The sequence below is a fragment of the Leptodactylus fuscus genome, chromosome 1 (genome assembly GCF_031893055.1).
Source record: "Leptodactylus fuscus isolate aLepFus1 chromosome 1, aLepFus1.hap2, whole genome shotgun sequence".
Lineage (NCBI taxonomy): Eukaryota > Metazoa > Chordata > Amphibia > Anura > Leptodactylidae > Leptodactylus > Leptodactylus fuscus.
In genome coordinates this window covers 153,567,460-153,591,864 of record NC_134265.1, presented here as the reverse complement: position 1 = coordinate 153,591,864, position 24,405 = coordinate 153,567,460, and the positions used below count along the sequence as shown (strand labels likewise).

The window sequence follows — 24,405 nt, the reverse complement described above, 5'->3', positions numbered from 1 at the left end:
ACTGCAACGTGGGTGAGAATTGAATTCAGTCCTCTACTGAGTGTGTAAACATTTTTGACTACTTTATGTTCTTAATCCAAAGACTGAATAGTGTGTAAAGGGATCATTTTTAAAGGAATATAAATAAATGTTATGTTTTAATAATGGGCATCAGTGCTAATACATATGTACATATGTTTAAATATTTGTCTGTTGCCAGATAGTGTGCCTGTTGACCACAGTATTGGCACTCTATAGCTCCCTCTTGCTGTATGATCCACATTAACAAGCAGTGTAGATAGGATCCTTGTGATGAGACAACCCCTTTAATCCACCAGAGTCAGAGTATCATCCGGCTCCCACAGCTGTTCCAGGCGCCCTCACCTGTGTTAAATTGTTGTAAAACTTTTTAGTTATGTTCAATTATTTAGTGTTCACATTTTTGTTGAAGGATGGCAGCTTCTGTTGTAGGTTCTGTAAAAAATACAGGTTATTGTAAAATAAAGAACATCATGATGGAATCTGACAGAACCCACTATAGTCAATGGTGTCCATCAGATGCCAAAGATATTTCTCAAGTCATAATAATACAGCAGTACAATTGGAAATAAAAACAGAGATGTGAACACAGACTAAGCTTAATTTACGCAAAACCATTATTTACCACAATCTTTCTTAGTCACCACCGTAAGAAAGTAAGGTTCAGTTGTATGTGTAGTTACAGCTAGTAGTTACACTCTCTGGAAAGATCTGACTCTTACATTGACAGCTAAGAGTAAACAGCAGAGTGTTTCTGGCTGCAAATAACTTGCAGTTGAAAAATGATCTGGAGAGAAACTAAGTCTCGTTGTTTACAACATTTTAAACTGGCAGAATTATTTAGATAAAGTGAAACTGAGCATCGCCATAAGCAGTACCTAAAAATCCATGTATTATTTTAAAACACTTTAAGGCCAGAGCCTTGCAAAATGGATGGAATTCGCATATTAGTGAAAAATATGCACAGCGGAAATGCTACAATTTCCAAAACCACGGCGTTTTTTGGAAATTGACGATGTCAATTATATCTACAGAAACGCCAGCGAATTCCCTATAGGTATAAATGAGGGAAACTGCAGATTTTCTGTGAAAATTGTGTGGGAAAACCACCATGTATTTCCGCTGTGGCTATTCCCGCAGTGCTTTTTTTGCTGCGGCCTGCTACGTGGGATGGTTAAGGCCCCACATATCGAGCAGCAGCCAAAAGATGCTGTGGAAAAGACTGTAGTGCAAATGCATCACAGTTGTTACCACAGCGTTTTGCACACGAAGTCCACAGAGTTTTCCATTGCAGACTTTCTGCCTTGATTATACCTATACAGAAAACGCCGGCCTAAGGCTAAGGCCCCATTTAGCAAAATCCTGCAGAAACAAAAGCAGCAATGATGCATTCTATTTTTTCCACAGCGATAAAACTGCATAGGGGACAGTTTGCCGGCGGCCAGTTTAAAAACCCATTCATTTGAATGGGTTTTTAAAGCAAACGGCTGGTGTCTGTATGCTGCCTCTCTCTACGGTGAAACCATTGTTTTTGCACAGACACAAAGTCCTGCATGCCCGATGTATGTCCGCATACGGACACTGGCAGTTTGCTTTAAAAACCTATTCAAATGAATGGGTTTTTAAACTAACCACAGCAAGCCGTCCCTTGCGCAGTTTTTCTGGGAATTAGGACGGACAGCGGCACAAGTGTGAACGCAGCATAACTTGTACATCATTGCCAGAGAAGCTTTACTTGTACATTGACAAACTTGAAACACCTTATGGCTGATACTTGAAGGTGTAGAAAAAAATGTTGAGGGTATGAGAAATATACCGTTCATTACTACAATGATAAATATGCCACAATATTGTGTCCTTTAGTAAGCTAATATTGTGTGGACAAAGTATTAAGATTCTGAAAGCTGGATTGGTTATTGCTTTTGCTTTTCTTAAAGAAAAGGCAATGGAGTGAATTAATTTTTTCCTTGAGTAAAACGAATCCAACTGAAAAAGTAAAGTGTTTTAGACCGTTGAACTGTCTTCTCAGCTGGCAGTGATCTCAGTTTACTGTGCCACATTGGAATAAACCACACAGGGAAAGTCCAAGACAGTTGTGTTACTGCTTTATTATTGCCAACATGGCTATGTGCCAGTAATATTGGCCAGCTTTGGTGGAAATCAGTTACATGCTGCTTTCAGAGATGCAAAACATTAGCTTACATAGTAATTAACAGCAATGAAACTTAAGTTATTAGATAAAATATTAACCCCCTAGGTGTTGCTAATCTGACTACTTACATCACTTTATCTAATACCCATTGCTGTAATCACGTTAATTGAAGTCAAACAACTATGATTTACAATTGATCCTGAACCGGAACAGTAGAATCCAAAGGAGACCAGCAAAAAACCGTGTGGGTGTGCTCTCCCTTAGAGATGACAACCAGAAGTATGTATGATGAACAGGGACTTTATTGGAGATGACGCGTTTTGGGTCTTGATACTAAACAAAATACCACCCCTCACTAGATTTGTATTGTTGGTGTAGTCGGCATACAAAATCTCTTCTACCATTTCATCTTCCTCATAAAAAGGAAAGAGTGGAGTCGCCATGTTCCAGAGGAAGGAGCGTAGACCCACTGAATATACATTACATTGGTTGCTCCTTCAGGAAGTGCAAACACTCCATTCTCCTTTTCCTCACTAAACACGTTACAATTCATCCTATAGGGCTAAAGCCCCGTGCAGCAAATCGCTACGGAAGAGACCGTGGCTGAAACGCATTGTGTTTTTTTCACAAAAAATCAGCAGATTTTAATCTGCAGACTTTCTGCCTCTATTATACCTATAGGTAAACCGCCAGCATTCTTATAGGTATAATAGACAAGTGTTTTTGAAATCGCAGCATTTCCGCTGCAGATTTTTTTCCTGCAATGTGTGGATGGGATTAGCCAGACTCTTTTCTTCTTGTGGGCCCAAGTTCAACACTTCACAGGCTGCGAAGGAATATATAACGTATGATCCATGTTTATATAATTAAATATTAATTCATTTTCTCTAAGAGAGTTATATAGTGTATGTTTCCCAGCAAATTACTAGCACAGTACTAAGATGATTATTTTAATAACTCACTTAATTGAAGACCCGTGTTTGGATAATTGAAAACATTTATACATTTTATTACTTTCACAAACACTGGAATCAAATGGCTTAGCTCATTTTTTTTTCCATTTTGGTTCACAGCCACTCATGAGATCATTTTCAGAACGTTTTTCTATGACATGTCTTCAGAATACTTGTGTATCCTCTAGAGGATTTACCTTTCATCTGGAGGAACAGTCATGTTCTACCCTGCCTTCTAACCTTCTGGATTCATTCTACACAAAGAAATACTAACATTGGGCCACATGATTGAAGTAGCATTGTATAGAGTCACAGAAAGAAACCTAGTGAAGTAAACCCTATCTGCCCTGATGAATCATATGATACCTTTAATTGTCCAAGGAGACTAAGCTCCTAGTTTTCCCCATCTGAAAAGCAGAGTTTCTACATTACATTATAACACTAATTTATTGTTTTTCATCTGAATGTGCCTTCTGTATAGCGTTATGAAAGCCTGTGCTAACACATCCCAGGTTTCTCAAGATTAGTTTTAGCTTTTTCCTTTATAAAATGATTCAATGATTTTGTTATCCTAACTGCTCGGCTTCCAGTCTGTTTGCCATGGAATATATGAATCTATGTTTTATTCTATTAAAATTGATGCAAACAACAGAAAACCCTGAAAAGCTGTAAATATCTTCGTAATTTAATTACATAAAACTGGTACATATCCTTTCTATCTACAGTAGGTCTGCTTTGTGTTTTATTACAGATGTTTTCAGATAGTTTATGGACTTTTTTAAGGAAGATTTTTTTTACAGCAGTATATCTTCTTCAAAAGTCATACCCATCAGCTGAAATGTGTCTTTCATTATTATTTTCAACTACATTCATATGATAGTGTTTCTATGAAGGACTAGTAAAAAAGAGGAGCAATGACACTACTTCCCCATGTCACCATAGGTATGAATACTTAGGTATGACGTAAATTTTTTAAACAAAATCTATGAGAGATTTGAAGTGCTTAGCGTACTGGTTTTATAGATGCACAGCCATGTTATGTTTTTAACATGATGCCTAAATAAAGATGTATGTTTAACTTTATTTTAGTGGTGGAGCAAAGTATAGTCATCTCAATGAGTACACACTGGATCCGGGGTTACCAATTGTCTACAAAAATTACAAAAAGGGGTACCCCCACTAGAAAGGATAACAAATAAAGGTTACGTTTTATCCTTTCTTGTGGGGGTACCCCTTTTTGTAATTTCTGTAGTCATCTCAATGACCCTTAGTTGACATCTGCGGTGGTATTCAGTCTAGGGGAGTCCACATGGGGACACCCGAACGGAATACCAAACGCAATTCCAAGCGCTGTGCAGTAAAAGCACACGGACCCCATAGATTATAATGGGGTCCGTGTGCTGGCCGCACAAATCATAAGGGCAGGAAAGTAGATTGTGAACTACTTTCCTGTCCACATGATCCCTGCGGAGATCTGGCGGCAAGTACACGGACCCCATTATAGTCTATGGGGTCCGTGTGCTTTCACTGGAACACTGCTTGCAGTTGCGTTCGGTATTCAATTTGGGGGGGTCCTCATGCAGACTCTCCCGGACAGAATACCAACGCAGGTGTGAACGAGGCCTTACTATTAAAGAGAAAAAAGTAGTAATTATGCCTACACAATGTTTATAGCTACTGTATTGGTAGATGAAGCTAATATTCCGGTTAACACCAATATTTCTGTATCTGCAGGCAATATGAATAGTCTGTAAAATGGTAAACTTCTAACTTTAGCATGCATATTTATTAGAGTTAGAAGCATGTCTGAAATGTATTTGTTTTCAGACCAGAATACATTGCACTCCCTTGCCCTTGTTTTATGTAACAATTTGTTTTTAAATGCTATTTACTACTTTATCCTGACCACAGCAGATGCATGAGTGACTTTATATGGCAGTTTAAGGGATGTCTTTGATTTTCATTAGTCTCTTAGTGCTTTATCTTTGCAGCAACAAACCCTGTATCTGTTTATTCAATGTGCTTTAGAGACAGGCTGTTCTTCATCTGCACATGTGTATACCACTTCGAGGATATATTTCTCAACTGAAATCTGTTTGGCATATTTTGAAATGAATCTCTTACCTTCAGTGGTGACCTCATACTATTTCTATGTGGCTTCTATTTATAGACCCACACATCTACTGTGGAAATGTTTTCAGCACTACAGATTATCCATGAAAGTTACAACAAAATTATTACTAGCGTATTAATGGTAAAAGAACAGCCATTTTGAGGCTTGGTTTTCATGGCACTTTTTTTTTCTTTTTTGCGTAGGATGCATGCCCCCATACTGACAGCCACATTTGGTCAAAACCGCACCCACATGCATGGATAGCGCCCTGGCCCATTCTTCTTATAAACATATGAAGAGCTCAACGGAAAAATGGCCTAAGTCCACATTTTGTCATATTTCAAATTATTACCTAGAAAGCTTCTTTGTACCTCGTTCTATGCATTGGGTTTACAAGGTACCTAGGATTAATGACCTAAGTCCATATATTTCAATGCAGAAGAATTTACATTCAATGGAATAATGGCCTAAGTCCAATACAAACTTACTTACTTCACTCTCGTTGGTCATTTTTTCATTGAAATCGTGACTTCCGGTCTGTTGTTTATATTAGTGTAAAAACTTTGTCTTATTGTTTAAAAGGCTCTAAATCGACTTTTGCACATATTTAGCGCCGAAAAGGGAGGCAGGTAATTATTATTCTTCATCGTTTAATAATAGTAGTAATTAATTAATAATATTAAATAAATAATATTTATACATGAAGCTGCAATTTTTTAAATAAATAATACAATTTATGATTAGGATTAACGGTGTTCATTAGCTGATTACATTGGATAGATATATTCCAAAATAATGCCCGTTTGCTTTAGGCTAAAACTTTAAATTTCGTTTTTCTCACAATATTGATTTTTGGACTTAGGCCATTTTTCCGTTGAGCTCTTCATATGTTTATGTGGGTCGTTGTGATCCCAGAAGTAAAACTCAAGACAAGTTCATTAAGGGTCAGTTCACGCAGAGTTTTTTGGCTGCAGATTTTGACGTGGAATCCACCTCAAAATCTGTTGCCAAAAATGGCTCCAATTGACTTAAAAAAGAAGCGAGATGATTCTTCTTGCCGTGGATTCCGCGATGCGAGATTCGCTCCCGACTAGGCCCATTCATTTGGGCCTAATCCGGAGCAGAATGCCGCGCTGGAATGCTGATGCACTGCATCAGCATTCTGTCGTGGCTAGCCACGTGGCAAATTCCACCATGTGAACTAACCCTAAAATGTATGGGTCTGTGAAAACCATGGACAACACACAGAAGGCATTTAAGTGCTGTCTGTTCACCTTTCTCACCTAACTGCACATACAAAGTTTTGTGTGCACTTAGCCTAATTGCATTTAAAATATGCATGTGGTCGCCAATGTTTATTATTGTGGTTATATAAATTTGGCTTCAAAACTCAGCAACGGTCCCATGTGTAGAAACTCCACTACAAACTACTATGATTAGGTTTATAACCAATTTACTGCTGACACACTCCCTTTAACCATAACAAAGATCCTGTTCATGTAACCATATGAACAAACCATGAGTAAGATTTAAAGGGGTATTCCCATGAACATAATCATATCTATATTTGTACATAATTAAAAACATTAACCCCTTCCCGCCGATGACATTTTTTGATTTTCGTTTTTGACTCCCCTCCTTCTAAACCCCATAACTTTTTTATTTCTCCACTCCCAGAGCCATATGAGGTCTTAATTTTTGCGGGACAATTTTTTCTTCATGATGCCACCATTAATTATTCTATATAATGTACTGGGAAGCAGGAAAAAAATTCAGAATGGGGTGGATTTGAAGAAAAAATGCATTTCTGCGACTTTCTTACGGGCTTTGGTTTTACGGCGTTTACTGTGCAGCCAAAATGACATGTCCCCTATATTCTGTGTTTTGGTATGGTTCCAGGGATACCAAATTTATATGGTTTTATTTACATTTTGACCCCTAAAAAAAATTCCAAAACGGTGTTAAAATTTTTTTTTTCTAAAAGTCGCCATATTCCGACGGCCGTAACTTTTTTATACATAGGTGTACGGGGATGCATAGGGCGTCTTTTTTTGCGGGGCCAGGTGTACTTTTTAGTTCTACCATTTTCGGGAAATGTTATTGCTTTGATCACTTTTTATTCTAATTTTTATCAGAATTAAAACAGTGAAAAAACAGCAGTTTGGCACTTTTGACTATTTTTCCTGCTACGGCGTTTACCGAACAGGAAAAATATTTTTATAGATTTGTAGAACAGGCGATTTCGGACGCGGGGATACCTAACATGTATATGTTTCACAGTTTTTAACTACTTTTATATTTGTTCTAGGGAAAGGGGGGTGATTTGAACTTTTAATACTTTTTATATTTTTTTATATTTTTTTTTTACTTTTTTTTTATTTTTTTTTTTGCATTTATTAGACCCCCTAGGGGTGTTGAACCCCAGGGGGTCTGATCACTAATGCAATGCATTGCAATGCTAATGCATTGCAATGCATTGCAAAAAAGCATCATCTCTTTTGCAGGCTGTATACACCAGCCTGCAAAAGAGAGAATTTGCAGACCGGCTGGGAGCCTTTAACAAGGCTCCCGGCTGTCACTGCAACATGACGTCGGCTCTGGAGCATGCTCCAGGAGCCGGCAATCCTTGCCAAAATGGCGGCGCCCATGCGCCGCCGGGAAAATGGCGCCTCCGGCGCCTTTGACAGCAGCGCCGGAGGGGTTAATGCCTCCGATCGGTCCGGGAACCGATCGGAGGCATTAGAGCCGGTTGTCTACTGCTTAAAGCAGTAGACACCCGGCGGCTATGACGGCCGCCTGGCTCCCGGGCGTTCGCCATAGTTACAGACCCAACACGCGCCGTACTATTACGGCGCATGTCGGGAAGGGGTTAATTAAACATTAGTTAAACATTTTTTCAAATATAAGTAATTAAAAATTCTGCAAAGTTTTAAAGATTTTCTCTAACTTTCTTAGTGGTGACAGTCTGTTGTCTTGATCACTTGCCAATGGTTATGACCACTAATGCAGAAACTTTCTATGGTCTGGGACTTGTCAAGAACCCAGCTATGATTTTCTTATTGTAGCTGGGTTATCAGGCAGGGGCATTACACGTATCAGAAGATATCCCGGCCACAATAAGGAAATCATAGCTGATTTTCTGACCTTAGAAAGTTCCTGCATTCATGGTCGTAACCACTGGCAACCGATCAAGGCAACAGACTGTGAGCACAAGATATTTAGAGAAAAACTTTATAACTCTGTAAAATGTTTAATTACTTATATTTGCAAAAATGTTTAACTTTTAATTATCTACAAATTAAAAAATAATTATGTACATGGCAAAACCCCTTTAAGGTGAAACAAAGTCAAGAGTCAAACTCGCAACCCCTGGTTTACGAGACCAGTGCTCTAACCTCTGAGCTATGAAGCCTTCCTAGACCTATGTGTATATCGATATGTCAGAGCAAAGCTTTGTTTTAGAGCTCTAGAAGCTCTTTGGTGGTGTTTGTATTGATGACGGTAAAATACTTCATGGTAAAAGCACATGGAAAAAGTTGAAAAATCTTCCTTTAGCAATGAATTTGACATTGCCATAGAAGAAGATCAATTTGCTAGGTACATGAAGGCTTATTCTTACCCGACCAGAGTAATAATTATTGCGTAAGACTTGTAAAACCTGTAAAGATGGATATGAGAAATATTCTAATACATGTTAGAGCTGCTCCACATTATAAAGAGTTTCAACGGGAGGTTGAACATGCCTAAATTCCTATTTAGACAGGCAAACATCTGAATGTTATAGATACCAAACAGAGATGCATCTCCACTCAAAGCGAGAAATGCTCCATGAGGATTTCATTTTCAAAGGTACAGTATTTAACCACCGTGTCTAAATGTTTTCTGGGTCTATATTTGACATCTTAGACCAAGCTAGTAGGGTGATGGTCAGTCGGAAGGATCGACGTGATCTTTCACAAAAGTGCGAGCTGCAAAGGCTCCAGCGAGAATTGAACTCGCGACCCCTGGTTTACAAGACCAGTGCTCTAACCACTGAGCTATGAAGCCAAGACAAAAACTCCCCTTCCTTTGGTTTACTTTTCCAAACCTCCTCCACAGTGAACTGGTGCATTACCAATTAGGTGCTCCGGCATGGGATAAGCATAAGTCAAAGACTCTATGAAATCTCAAGTGTAGAACTGATTGCGTGTTTATCGCTAGAGTGACAGAAGAAGGGAACAGGATACCAGTGGATTGGCAAGGAACATAACCCGACTACACGTCTTCATAAAACATCTTACGTTGTACATTACGCTATTCCACTTCACTCAGCATGTGAGATCCTGAGACTCGAAAAGTTCTGCTAGCTAATATTAGCATAAATCTATAGCTTAACAACCCTGGTGGTAGACTTGTATACAAGTTGAATCTTTCATCAACATTTTTCCTAACTATAGTCTTATTTGTAAAAATAGGCTATATTTGGCCCGTTTACATGGAGTCTATCAGCAGCAAATTGTTTACAAACCCCAACACAGTACCTTGTAGTGGTGTTTCTACACTTTCCAAATATGCCTCTGTTTTTCAACTTTGGTGCCCATCTTCATGTAAATGGCCATGTTAGTTATATGCAAATGAGGAGAAAAATGCTTTGCTTTGCCCGGGAAACTAGAGCTGAGACTGAAGCCCATCAAGCTACGGCATACCCGCAAAGAACTAGTGCCTTCATTTTCATAGGAATAAAACAGCAATTTCTATGAAATTTTGCTCCAGTACTCAGCAAGGGTCCTATGAGTGGAAACTCCACTACAAACTAATGTGGTTAACTAAATTTACTTATGACACACTCCATCTAACCATAACAGAGATCCTGTTCCTGAAACCAAAGTAACAAAGCGTGGGTAAGATTTAAGCTAACACAAAGGCTTCAACAAGAGTCGAACTCGCGACCCCTGGTTTACGAGTCCAGTGCTCTATCCTCTGAGCTATGAAGCCTTCCTAGACCTATGTGTATATCGATATGTCGGAGCAGAGCTTTGTTTTAGAGCTCTAGAAGCTCTTTGGTGGTGTTTGTATTGATGACGGTAAAATACTTCATGGTAAAAGCACATGGAAAAAGTTGAAAAATCTTCCTTTAGCAATGAATTTGACATTGCCATAGAAGAAGATCAATTTGCTAGGTACATGAAGGCTTATTCTTAAACGACCAGAGTAATAATTATTGCGTAAGACTTGTAAAACCTGTAAAGATGGATATGAGAAATATTCTAATACATGTTAGAGCTGCTCCACATTATAAAGAGTTTCAACGGGAGGTTGAACATGCCTAAATTCCTATTTAGACAGGCAAACATCTGAATGTTATAGATACCAAACAGAGATGCATCTCCACTCAAAGCGAGAAATGCTCCATGAGGATTTCATTTTCAAAGGTACAGTATTTAACCACCGTGTCTAAATGTTTTCTGGGTCTATATTTGACATCTTAGACCAAGCTAGTAGAAAATGAAATAAATTTTTTGAGAGAAGTCCTAAGTAGTTGATACATTTTTTAATGGCTAACTTAAAAAATTTTTTGATGACATATCGAGCTTTCGAGACTCTATAGAGGTCTCTTCATCAGGATGGTATAACACAATTTCTGAAGTTTGGCATATATATATATATACCCCTCAAATAATTTATCAAGTTTGTGAGAAATAGATTTCTTAGTTGTAAATGCATAGCTAATAGTAAAAACTGAATTTGTAAGTTGTGCGGAGTACATTGGGTACATCAAACTTTGTGTATGTGTTGTGTAAATGTTTGATGCAACTCTTTTGACACTGTGATCTGGACAATGGAAAACTTCTGGGTCACAGCGCCAATGAATTTCCTGGCTATATTCAGAGGGGTATTACAGAAGAATACCTCTGTGATTAGGCTCAAAGGGGTATTACATTTTACCTCCATGTGACAATCAGATAGGGAAAATATAGCCTGCTCTCTGATTGATAGAAGAGGGGATAACATGGACAGAAGTCCATGCTATCCTTTCCCCCTCGGGTCACATACAGGTTATGCACAGACGATGATGAATCTCATATTTAAAATGATATCAAGATCATCATTATATCCCCTACAGATTCTGGGATTAGAGATACTTGAGGATACTTGAGCCCAATAGGGTACAGCAGAGCGTGTAAAATGCACCTTTGGTGTAGAAGACAAAGGGCTATTTGATTATCTGTAGGCTTCAAAAATGGTGGACTTGATCCATCTAGCCAATGTATCTTTACTGCAGATTTCATCCATTTTCTAGAGCCTGAAAAGACAATAAATATGTTTTTTTTCTTTCCTGAAATCCTTGTTTTTCTCCAGATAGGCAAGAATGGCCCTCTTAACATCTAAAGTGTATAAATGTATTTGTTCTTCCACCTCAGGACAAGGATAGAAGACTGATAGAAAGGATTCTTTATGAATATTCTGAAAAGAAGAAACTTTTGGTATAAAATGTGTCAAAAGTTCTCAATAGAACTTCATTGGATACAGACTTTTTGAAGATAAGGCTTGCAACTTTCCCAGCCTCTTTGGTAATTTCTATCAAAAAAATATACTTGTTATGATAACCATTTAAGATGTATGTCTTGAATTGGTTCAAATGGATACAATGTCAAGGCATTGGGAACGATAGATAAATCCCAGACAGGTATATGTGGTTTGACCTCTGATCTGAAGTTCCTGATCGCTTTGAAGAATCTTCTTACCAAGGGATGTTCAGAAAATTTTCCTTCCGTCATAGCATCAATTGCTGTCATTTGCACATTAAATGTTTTGAACTTTAGGCCTTTTTGAAATCCATCTTGTAGGAACTGCATAATGCTTGGTCTTTCTACTACATTGAACTCTGCTCTGAGTTGCAGAGCTAGGAAGAGAATGTATACCATATTTTATGGTACGTTTATCAATAATTTATTGATTAATGATGAAGACAATCCTGTCTCTTTCAATTTTGATCCTTCACAAACCAAGCAGAAAGACGAACCTTATTCAGTTATGGCTGGACCAAACCTCTCTGTTTCAACCTTTACTCATTGTCACAGAATTTTTTTCACTTTTTTGATCCCCACCAACTCAGAGCCATAGCTGTTATTTTTTTTCACATGGCAAGACAAGTTACACATTAAAATTTGAAAAACCCTCCCGAAAATGTAATTTTTTTTAGTGTAGATCTTTAGTTTATGGCTCAAATAAATATTGCTGGCACACAACTCTGGCGCCTTATGTACATTTTAACCCTTTCTGATTTAATGTATTTTAGCCTTACGCCAGTAACATTTTATCCCTCTCTACATTCCAGCTTTCATCACTTTTTACATTTTTTCTTCAATGAAACAACTTAGGTGCTACGGTCAGAATTGACCACAACATCTAAGGAGTTAAATGGCAAATATTCTCTCTGATTGGTAAAGAAAGGGAGGGTGATATCATGAACAAAACTCTATGATATCCCCGCCCCTGGGGTTATCTGAAGATAAACACATCATTCTTCTTTCCCTGCAAACTGTTAGCTGCATCTGTTCTCTTACAAACTGGTTGAAGTGAAGTTGAGAGGGTATAAAATACCACGTTAGGCTAAGGCCCCACTAAAGCGCTGCGGGAAGAACCGCTGCGTGTATGCAGAGTTTTCCTCTGCGGACTGTCTCTTAACATCATATCTACGGGAAAACCGCCGGCGTTTCCATAGATATAATTGACATGCTGCGATTTGCAAAGCCGCAATAGCTTTGCAAATTGCAGTGTGTCCGCGCTGCGATCTTTTCCGCAAAGTGGGGATGGGATCACATGAATCCCATCCACTTTGCCTGCACTGTACAACACCGCTATTTTTCCTGCAGCGTCTCCGCTGCGGGCAAATCGTGGTGTTTACATCTCGTGGGGCCCTGGCCTTAACCAGTGTTATCTCAAGATTGAGGTAGGTGACACACAAGATTCTTGGCTTTAAAACAAGGCCAAAATTGCAGTTCTAGCCTCAGGGCTCTGGAGTTAGAGCCTTTTAAAGTGACTGCCATCTCTGCAGACTCATTGAATGTATCCTGCTTGAGGCAAACTGTAATGCATACCTCCTAACTTTCAAACGACAGAGAGAGGGGCGGAATACCTGGCCCCACCAACTTTCACTTTAACCCAGCCCATTTCCATCAATTTCTCTTTGTGCCTCCACAGTTTCATGTTATGCCCCTATAGTCACCCTAACATATGTCCCCACATTATGATTGCATGACTGTCCCTAATATAACGCCTTCTCTAGCTATCCCCACAATTTAATGTCCCCCTCCAGTTGCACTCAGTTTTTTGGGGGGGTTTTCAACTGTAATTTTTATTGAAATTTTTCAAATATAAGTAACAATACAAGAAGGAAACAAGGCAAACAAGTATCAAGATTAGGAGGGAAAGGCGATACTGCCAGGTCCCAAAGTCAAAACAGGCATAAAAACTCAGCAACAGAGGGGGGTAACAACAGACATACAGAGACAGGGAGGAAGAGAAAGGTCCAAGAGTAGAGGCCACGCAGCGCACAGTGAGCATCCCAAGGAAATCAAATAGAGTTGAAGGCGTCCAGTGCATTGTTGAAGCTAGCAGTGAGAAACTCAAGGCTCCGCACATCCTTAATTCGGGCCAGAAGTTCAGCGCCTGAGGGAGGGTTGACACTCCTCCAGTGTTTTGCAATAAGGGTTTTTGCGCCTGTACAAAGATGAAGAAATAGTCTGGAAGTCTTGCTACACAGGTGCCTAGGAGGGAGGTTCAATAGATATATAAGGGGATCTAAAGGGAAGAGGGCATCCGTCAAAGCTATCACTTCCCCCAAAAAACCCAGGACAAGAGGACAAGACTAGAAAATGTGAAATAATGTACCCACTGCAGCATTGCAACGCCAACACCGTGAGGGGAGCGCAGGGTTACGACTGTGGAGGAGAGCCGGGGTGTGATACCAGTGCATCAAAATTTTATATTGCATTTCCCTAAAGGTAATACACTGGGACGATTTCTGAGCACGAGACTAGATAATCTGCCACTGTCCCTGGGAGATGGGGGTGCCCAACGCCTCCCACAGCAAAACATTGGGCTGCATAGGAGTCAACCAGAGCTTTTCTATTTCTGCCCACATGGTGTATGCCGATGCAGAGGCCCAGAACGGGACAGAACGCAGGTGGGTTGTCCAGTAGTAGTGTAGAAGATCTGGGACAGCCAAACCTCCAGACTACCGCCTCGCCAACATAACTAATCGGGGAATTTGGTGACGCTTAGCCTGCCAAATAAAGATGCGAAGATCATACTGCGGTACTGCGACGGGAAGCTACTCTCAGTTTAAAGCGGCTCTATCATCAAAATTATGCCCTATGAGCCCTAAATATGCCTGAATAGCCTTTAAAAAGGCTATTCAAGCCCCGCGAATGACAATTTAAACCTCCCCCCTTGTTTTAAACTAATACCCTAAAAACCAATATGCAAATCATACTTTCCGTGCACGATGGGCGGTTCGTGCACTGGTGGACGTCTTCTTCAGTCCTGCCTTCCTCTGGTGTCTTCTTCCAGCAACGTCCTCCTGGGCTCTTTCTTCCACGCCTTCAATCTTCTTTTCTTCCAGCGGGTTGTGTTTAAATCCCGCACTTGCGCAGTATCGCTCCCTCCGGGGCGCTACTGTGCACGCTCCAGCGACATTTTTTGTCAATGGAAGTTTGTGACCGTACTGCGCATGTGCAGTATGCTTGTGTAGTTCTAAGGGGAACTGAGCATACTGAGCATGCTCAGTTCCCCATAGAACTACAACAAAAATGGCGCCGGAGCGTGCGCAGTAGTGGGGGAACAAAGACACCATTCTGTGCCAGGAAATTGTTGGGGGCAGAATTTATTATGACTGCACACTGGTCTTAGTAAAGCCTGTGCCAGTGGAGAATGCCTCTAATTTATGACATGGTGTAGTCTACATCATAAATGATATGCATATATCTATATATATGCATATCATTTATGATGTAGACTGCACCATGTCATGAGAGAGAGAGATGCAAATTCTAATGCCAAGAGCCCTCTTTTTCAACTCAGTACAATTTTACCCAGTCAGCGCATGCGCTGTCTACTATCATCTGCCTCCTAAACAGATGCCAAGTACCTCTTATACACTTGTGCGCATACCTGGCGTATTCCAGACATGCACACTACTGCCCGCATTTGCAATCAGAGACTAAGTCTCTGAAGATTTTTTTCAGCAACAGACTGCTAAGCAGAGAAGAGCAGGGGGCTTAGACCGAGCCCAGAAGAATCCCAACAGCAAGGGGAAGAGACATAGTCTGAAAATGATACACTGAAAATGTGGTCTGAGAGATGAGTTGAGCCAAGAGAGTATAGTGTCTGGGAGCATAGTGAGGAGGAGTTGGTGGTCACAGGTGTCAAATACTGCTGAGAGATCCAGATGAAATAATAGAGAATAGCCACCATTAGATTTAGCTGTCAGGAGATCATTGGAGACTTTTGTAACGGTTGTTTCAGTAAAGTGCAGTGTGCAGAAACCAGATTGTAAGAAGAAAGTTAGCAGAAAGATAGATTAAACGAGACTAGACCAAACATTCCAAGACTTTGGAGAAGAAGGGGAGATGACGGGTCAATAGTTAGCAGCACAAGGTCAAGGCAGGATATGTTTAGTAGTGTGGGTATGACAGCATGTTTGAAAGAGGATGGAAAGATTCTAGAAGAGAGAGAGAGGTTAAATATTTTCGCAAGGTGAGTAATGACGGCAGGCACTATTTTCATGGTAGAATCTGAGCAACATTGCTTGCTATTTTATGTTACTCAGGTCGCAAAATATATGTTTACATTTTATTTACTACAAGAATTCATTTTTATAATATAGAGAGATGATTAAATGTTAAGTTTTATACTTATTTTTCATGAATGGGAAATTTTAGGGTGTAGATTTGCCAAGAGTCCTAAATACTTGTATTTTTGACTCGTATTTGTGCCTACAATTTATGAGGGTCTTTTTTGCTCCTTGGCTTCATAAATATGATCCAAAAAGTATTAACCTCTAAACTAAGCATCGATGCATTAGGTGTTTTGGTGCAGATTTTTGCCACCAGCATCCAGTAGGATAAATGTATGGGTGGGAGGGAAGAGGTTAACAGGTTGTGTCAGGGTCGCACTAATGAGGAGACAGTAGAAAGTACAGACCCATTGTGAGTTGTCCTGTACTTCTCTGTACAAGCTATAGGACCAGTTTCTTGAGGTGACATCATGTGTTGAACATGACATAACGGCATGCTATGGTATTGGTGTCAGCGCTGCACCTCACACGATGGCCAGTACACGTCGTGCCTGCAGTGTGTATGTCTGGAAGTTGTCAGGAGCAGCACGGGATTCCCCCTCCCCTGTGATCTTTGTCTTTGTCAGTTCACTCCCACCTTCCTCCATCCCGCCCGCCTCCACATCCTCAGCCCATCCTAGAGGCTCTGAATGCAGCCCTGTCGAGTAGGTGGCCTCAGTGGTACCTGCAGCAAAGCCAGAGAGAATATGCTGCTAGCTTGGCTCCCTGTACTGCTGCTGCTGTGTGTGACAGGTAAGTGCTACAGCCCGCTCTGCCTGCAGTGTGAGAACTTTACGAGGGAAGTAAAGTAACATATGAGGTGAGGGAGCCATTCAGTAGCTGTGACTGTGCCAAGGATGTGAGGTGAGTGTGAGCAGGAGAGCGGGAATGGTCCTGGCACAGAACACGTGACTGCTGCCCACCTTCAGCTGCTGGGAGAGAGGATGCTGTGTGCCTGGGAACTGGGAGATAGTCTGCAGTCTGCTGTGATCTCCTTCATAGGCTGGAGGTTACCAATACTTCTATTCCTAATACAGCTCATATATATCTGCACTTAAGAAAGTCCATAGCAGCTCAATGTGAGTTTCAGAAAGGGGGTGCACGCCGCCATATCAGCACCATGGCCAAAAATCCCCCAAGAAAAGCTTTCAATGAGCTACACATAGAATAAAGAATCCATATCTATTAGATTTTATTGGAGATCCTGGAGTGCTGCTGTCTGTCTATCTATCTATCTATCTATCTATCTATCTATCAATCAATCATCTATCTATTTACTCTATCTATCTATCTATCTATCTATCTATCTATCTATCTATCTGTCTACCTATCTATTATCTATCTATTATCTATTTATCTAATATCTATCTGTCGCTCTATATATGTAAAATCTATACATCTAACATACCTATTTCTACCTAATACAGATGTAGCAGAGTTAACCCAAACTTCTGAAAAACATTTTCTAATGACTTTTCATTGTTTTTTTGGGTTGAGTTATGTGATAAGATATCACACTGCAGGAGTTTAACCAGTGGCAGAAGTTCAGGTTAACTTTGCCATATCTGTATAGCTCACATCTCTCTCTACCTAATATACTGTATCTCACATATACTTGTGCATCTCAATAAATTAGAATATCATCAAAAAGTTATTTTTTTTGTTAGTAATTCAATTGAAAAAGTGAAACCCATATATTATATTTAGTCATTACAAGCAGAGTGAACTTTTATTAAGTGTTTCTTTCTGTTAATGTAGATGATTATGGCTTACAGCCAAGGAAAACCCAAAAGTCATTATCTCAGAAAATTAGAATATTATATAAGACCAACTGTAAAAAGATTATTTAACACAGAAATGTTGGCCGAATGAAAAGTCTGTCCAGTAAATGCCCTCAATACTTGGTGGAGGCTCCTTATGCAGGAATGACTGCACCAATGTGACATGGAGGCGATCAGCCTGTGGCACTGAAGAGGGGTTATGGGAGCCCAGGTTGTATGATAGCAGCCTTAAGCTCGTCTGCATTGTTGGGTCTGGGGTCTCTCATCTTGCTCTTGACAATACCCCATAGAGTCTTTATGGGGTTAAGGTCAGGCAAGTTTGCTGGCCACCCAAGCACAGTGATACTGTGGTTATTAAACCAGGTCTTGGTACTTTTGGCAGTGTGGACAGGTACCGAGTTCTGTTGGAAAATGACAATTCCATCTTCAAAAAGCTTGTGGACAGAGGGAAGCATGAAGTGCTCTAGAATTTCCTGGTAGACGGCTGCGCTGACTTTGGTCTTGATAAAACACAGTGGACCTACACCAGCAGATGACATGGCTCACCAAACCATCAATGATTGTGGAAACTTCACACTAGACCTCAAGCAGCTTGGATTGTGTACAGCAGCCTCTCCACTCTTCTTCAGACTCTGGAACCTTCCAAATGAAACACAAAATTTACTTTAATCTGAAAACACTTTTGACCACTGGGCAACAGTTCCTAAATTTTCGATGATATTCTAATTTATTGAGATGCACTAGCAGATGTCTGCTTGTGGTTCACAATGCCCATCAAAAGAGCCAGATAAGTTATGTAACGTTATACAGTTATTCATGGGTGTCATCTGCTGTGGTTGCTTTGCTTGCATTTTCCTTTGACATATATAAGAACTAATTTGGTTTGCAATATAATTTAAAGCTGCAAACACGAACCACACTATCCAGTTGTTCTAGAATTTAGTGTACATCTTGACAAACTGCTAGCTTCCACTTGGCTAGAACATTATATCATACTAGCCTCTGCCCTTGAACTTCGTCTGCGTGTTGTTGGCCTAGATGAGCTGCCTATATTCAGCAAATTGCTGCTGTCAATGATCTGCCTGCTCCGGCGTTTTGGCTACATCTCTGCATAAGCACAGTATACCCAGCTCTGCTACATCTCTGCAAAGGCACAGCATGCCCAGCTCTGCTGCATGTCCAGCTCTGCTACATCTCTGCATAGGCACAACATACTCAGCTGTGCTACATCTATGCATATCGAGCTGGGTTACATCTCTGCATATCCAGCTCTGCTACATGTCTGCATGTGCACAGCATACCCAACTCTGCTACATCTCTACTTAGGCACAGCATACCCAGCTGTGCTAGATCTGTGCATACCCAGCTATGCTACATCTGGCAACTTGGATGAAAGGGGTTTCCTATCTCGGTGTCTGAGCAGCTTCTGTGTTATCTGTGTGTTTACATAGAGATATAACAGAGCAGGCTTTATCAGCTAAACTGCAAGTAACTGAACTCTCTTGTAGTTTAATATAGTATGTGAACATAAATTCATAACAGTCGTGAAGCCATGTCATTGACAAGGATAAAAAGTAGCCTATGCGTTAATCGAGGTTACAAACTATGTATGTGCCAAATTTCATTCAAATCCGTTCATCGTTTGCAACTGTATGGCAAGGCTGTGGTACCTCAGAAGTATTTCAATTACTGGAGCTGGATAAACTTTGATCTTTCTGACTTCCCTTTGTGGCAAGCAGTCTGTGCATCATACATTTATTAGCCCTGCCTTCTGGTGAGCTGGAGTGGGAATATTTATGATACATAGCCTCTCAGTATCAGAAAGGAGAATATTAACTATTTAAAGAGGACCTTTCACCATATCTGGGCACAGGCAGTGTTATATACTGCCAGAAAGCTGACAGTGCGCTGAATTCAGCGCACTGTCGGCTTTCCCGATCCGTGCCCGGTGTAAAGCGCTATCGGTCCCGGTACCGTAGCGCTTTACAGTCAGAAGGGCGTTTCTGACCATTAGCCAGAGACGTCCTTCTGCCTCGCGGCGCCAATCGCGCTGTGCTGTGGAGCCGGGAGGAACGCCCCCTCCCTCTCCTGATAATGCTAGTCTACGGACAAGCTGTGTGAGCAGAGGGAGGGGGAGTTCCTCCCGGCTCCACAGCACAGCGCGATTGGCGCTGCGAGGCAGAAGGACGTCTCTGGCTAATGGTCAGAAACGCCCTTCTGACCATAGAAGAGCTACGGTACCGGGCCGTAAGCTCTTCACACCAGGCACAGATCGGGAAAGCCGACAGTGCGCTGAATTCAGCGCACTGTCAGCTTTCTGGCAGTATATAGAACTGCCTGTGCCCGGATATGGTGAAAGGTCCTCTTTAATGGTAGAACTAGTACTTGTTCGGTAGTACATAGTCATGGAGAGATGTAAGTATGTAAAGATGAGATGTGAGTGACGGTTGCGAGGATAAGCTGTGCAGGCTTTAGTTACCTCCTTGCTAGAAGCAGTATGGAAGCTTAGGATCTTACTGCAGGATGCTTATGAGAGCCTTTCCTAAGGGTGCCTTCACACAGAGTTTACACTCCATGTATTCTGTCTACGCTCCGTGTATTCTGTCCATTTTACATGTGTAAAAATACACGTGGAAAGTGTAGTTAACCATTGAGTGCAATGGCTTTTCGTACAACGCACGTCTTTTTCCTCTCGCAAAAAGACGGGTGCAAAAAGACGCACGTTATACGAAAAAGCCATTGAACTCAATGGCTAACTCAATGGACATAATACACAGAGCGTAGACAGAATACACGGAGCGTAGACAGAATACACGGAGCGTAAACTCCATGTGAAGGGGCCCTAACTCTTCACATCTAATGGGTGGTTTGTATCTTGTACAGTGCCAGCTAGGGGTTAGTTTGCATGAGCTTATTATATGTTTGGTGTACCATATAGTACTATAGTAGGGAATAAGGAACTGGTATGGAGAAATTTGGATACATTTAATTGGAGTCTGCCACATCTCCTACTTTTGTTATGTGTGCCACTTTTGCAAATTTGGTGAAACCCACACATGAGGCACATGCACATGAGGCAGTTGTTGCACTGGAAGGTGGGCTTCAGTCCTGGGAGCACTGTTCTTGCTTCACAAGTAGGATGGGTGATGTCATAGCAGTGGGAGGGTCAGCTGCCAATGTACAAGGTAGTGCAAGCAGAAAATGTTATGGGTCTGAGAAGGGTTGGGTGATAAATCAAAAAATAACCAAAACCGAACATCAGTCCGGATAACCAACATGAATTTGTTTGTGTCATTTATTACTCTTCGGTTTTTACAATATTCGAGCACTTTTGTTTGGACCAGACACATCCGAATCAAAACTGCTATTATCGTATTCTGGGGTATCTTCAGATACCAGAGTATAATAAGCGGAGGGTCATGGGAGGTGATCAAACATAAAAAACAGTATTACTGTCCTGGGCTCCGATGCGGCTTCGGTCTTTTGACTGACATCATGGACTGATGAGGCCTGTTATTGGGCCTCAGTGGCCCTGACATCAATCAGACCGGAAGAGGAGGGGAGCTGAACCAAAGCCCAGGAAAGATGAGTAATACTGTTCATGTTTGATCACCTCCCCTGGCCCTTCTTTTATTATACTCTGAGTTCTGAAAGGACCCCAGAATATAATAACTGTTTCTGTTCAGCCCAAACAAAACTGCCGGGTGAACCTCGTGAGATTCACTTGACATATACTCATACTTTAAAAAAGTCGAGACTTAAATAATTGCTATTTGCGACTTAGGTCATTATCACCCAGCCCGAGGTCTGAGTGACAAGAGCAGTGCTCGCTGAAGGCCTGCCCCCAGTGCACCAACTGAATTATTTCAAACTTGTTTGTATCCAAATCTACAAAAGTGACATACATAAAAAAGTATTTTATTTCTGTTTGTAATATGCTTTGTAACATAGTGGTGGCAGCTGAGGTGGTAGACTCCATCAGGGGAGGTGGTAGACTCCATTTAAGGTATCGGTGGTTATTCTGATTGTAGCCTGTAAAATACACTATGTAAAGTGATACAATTTTCTAATATATTTTTTACATTGTTTCATTGTAGTTCTCTGATTACAGTGACTATATGGATTCTTTCATAGTTTACTATCATTGACATGAGATGTTCACATACAGTAGGTGCACAGGTTGATACAGTACTGAGCTCTGATAGGTAAACTGTACTGTAGTAAGCAAAAGTCATGGAGATGTGTCAGAATATGTTGGTAATGGCCATTAGCTGGGATCTTCAAGGTTCCCTAGGAGAAAAAGTGCTTTATGTGTTGGCATATATGTCTGTCAACAGCTTATCTGACTCTCACCTACTTAGCCCCCAAGCACTGACCAAGTTTAGTCTTTTAGGTTGAAGAGCAGGACATTTGTGATGGTGCTATTTCCCTTGAAATAATAATGCAATTAATGTTACTGATGGTACTTAGCATATAACATCCAAAACACACAGCACAGCAATTGGTTCACACTAACGTTTGGGGACTCCACCCTTCATTTTGTTTAAAATAGGTGGAGAGAAAAGTTCTGCAAGCAGAATTTCAGTATAAAATGGGTGGAGACCAGGAAGTTAGGGTTACCGCTTTTTAAGTAGATAGGGTTTCCGTTTTTCAGGTCCTCGAAGAATGGAACCCAATTTTGGATTTGTAGGTTGTATATTTGCTGCGTTTGTTATTGTTGTTGTTTTTTGTTTATTTAAACCTATGTACAATGGTTTAGAGGGGCATGTGGTAAGGGGATTCCTTCCTGTCTAAGTATGTGCCCTCAGATTTCTCATTTCTGATATGCAGAAATACTTCAATTTATGTTAAATGTGCAGTGTACATGGCAAAATCAGCTTGGCGTTCCCAGACTCAGGAAAGAGGCTTAGTATAAAAAAAAATTATACATAACATAATAACATACGCTGATATATGACTAGCTGCTGTGTTCTGTCCCCTTTAAGAAACCACAACAGTTGTGCTATAAATGGCTTATCATTTGGTATGGATTTTACAGTAAGAGGATAACATAGTTGGAGAATGTACAACAGGTGCTGTCATATCTGTATCACTCAGTGTAGGCAGCGTGGGCATTCCAGAGACTCTGTGTGCTTATGACATTAGTTTTTTAAAACCATTTAGAACCATAGAAAGAGAGATGAAGCATAAAGAAGGCTCAGGAGCGAGGTATAGGGATCTGAAAGATGTTCATTAGTACTTAGTGGGCTCCATCCAAGAAGTTCGAAACCCCTGCCCAAGGGCCAAAGCTGTGAAAGAGTCATGTGCAAGTCTTTCAGATACTGTTGGAAAGAGTCCAGTAGAGGTACTGAGGCGGAACTTGTGGGCTTGTTGAGAGATTATATAAATCTCAATAATATGCTGCCATCTCCATCATGATGCGCCAAGGGTCTATATGATGACATTAGTTTATCGATTGGATCAACTAATCCAAGAAACAATAATAGCAAGCTCGTGAAAGCTCACATTATATATAATTTTTTTTTATTTGAAACAATAATTTTCTCCTTCAAACTTTGCTTTTGTCAAAGAATGCTCCATTTGCAGCAATTACAGCCTTGCAGACCTTTGGTATTCTAGCTGTTAATTTGCTGAGTTAATCTGGAGAAATTTCACCCCATGCTTCCAGAAGCCCCTCCCACAAGTTGGATTGGCTTGATGGACACTTTTTGCGTACCATACGGTCAAGCTGCTTCCAGAACAGCTAAATGGGGTTGAGATCTGGTGACTACGCTGGCCACTCCATTACAGATAGAATACCAGCTGCTGCTTCTTCCCTAAATAGTTCTTGTATTTGGAGGTGGCTTTGGGTGATTGTCCTGTTGTGGGATGAAATTGGCTCCAATCAAGCACTGTCCACAGGGTATGGCATGGCATGGCATTGCAAAATGGAGTGAGAGCCTTCCTTATTCAAAATCCCAATTACCTTGTACAAATCTCCCACTTTACCAGCACCAAAGCAACCCCAGACCATCACATTACCTCCACCATGCTTGACAGATGGCGTCAGGCACTCTTCCAGCATCTTTTCAGTTGTCCTGCGTCTCACAAATGTTCTTCTGTGTGATCTAAACACCTCAAACTTTGATTCGTTTGTCCATAACACTTTTTTCCAATCTTCCTCTGTCCAATGTCTGTGTTCTTTTGCCCATATTAATCTTTTCCTTTTATTAGCCAGTCTCAGATATGGCTTTTTCTTTGCCACTCTGCCGTGAAGGCCAGCATCCCGGAGTCACCTCTTCACTGTAGACATTGACACTGGCGTTTTGCAGGTACTATTTAATGAAGCTGCCAGTTGAGGACCTGCGAGTCGTCAATTTCTCAAACTAGAGACTCTAATGTACTTGTCTTGTTGCTCAGTTATGCAGCGGGACTCCCACTTCTCTTTCTACTCTGGTTAGAGCCTGTTTGTGCTGTCCTCTGAAGGGAGTAGTACAAACCGTTGTATGTAGATAATCTTCAGTTTCTTAGCAATTTCTCCCTTGGAATAGCCTTCATTTCTAAGAACAAGAATAGACTGTGGAGTTTCA

The 24,405-nt window shown here is 40.7% G+C and overlaps 1 protein-coding gene and 2 non-coding genes across 3 annotated transcripts in view; 1 reads left to right on the top strand and 2 right to left on the bottom strand.

Moving 5' to 3' along the window:
• Positions 1 to 9,210: 9,210 nt before the first annotated feature.
• TRNAT-UGU (transfer RNA threonine (anticodon UGU)) lies at positions 9,211 to 9,283 on the bottom strand. The gene has a single exon. It is a non-coding gene; the product is annotated as a tRNA-Thr (tRNA).
• An 854-nt stretch (positions 9,284 to 10,137) lies between these two features.
• TRNAT-CGU (transfer RNA threonine (anticodon CGU)) lies at positions 10,138 to 10,210 on the bottom strand. The gene has a single exon. It is a non-coding gene; the product is annotated as a tRNA-Thr (tRNA).
• Positions 10,211 to 16,762: 6,552 nt separating this feature from the next.
• Positions 16,763 to 24,405, top strand: part of MAMDC2 (MAM domain containing 2) — an 84,625-nt gene continuing 76,982 nt past the window's right edge. Inside the window, exon 1 of the mRNA XM_075277438.1 lies at positions 16,763 to 16,808. Within this exon, the coding sequence (XP_075133539.1) occupies positions 16,763 to 16,808 (46 nt within the window). The remainder of the gene's footprint in view (positions 16,809 to 24,405) is intronic.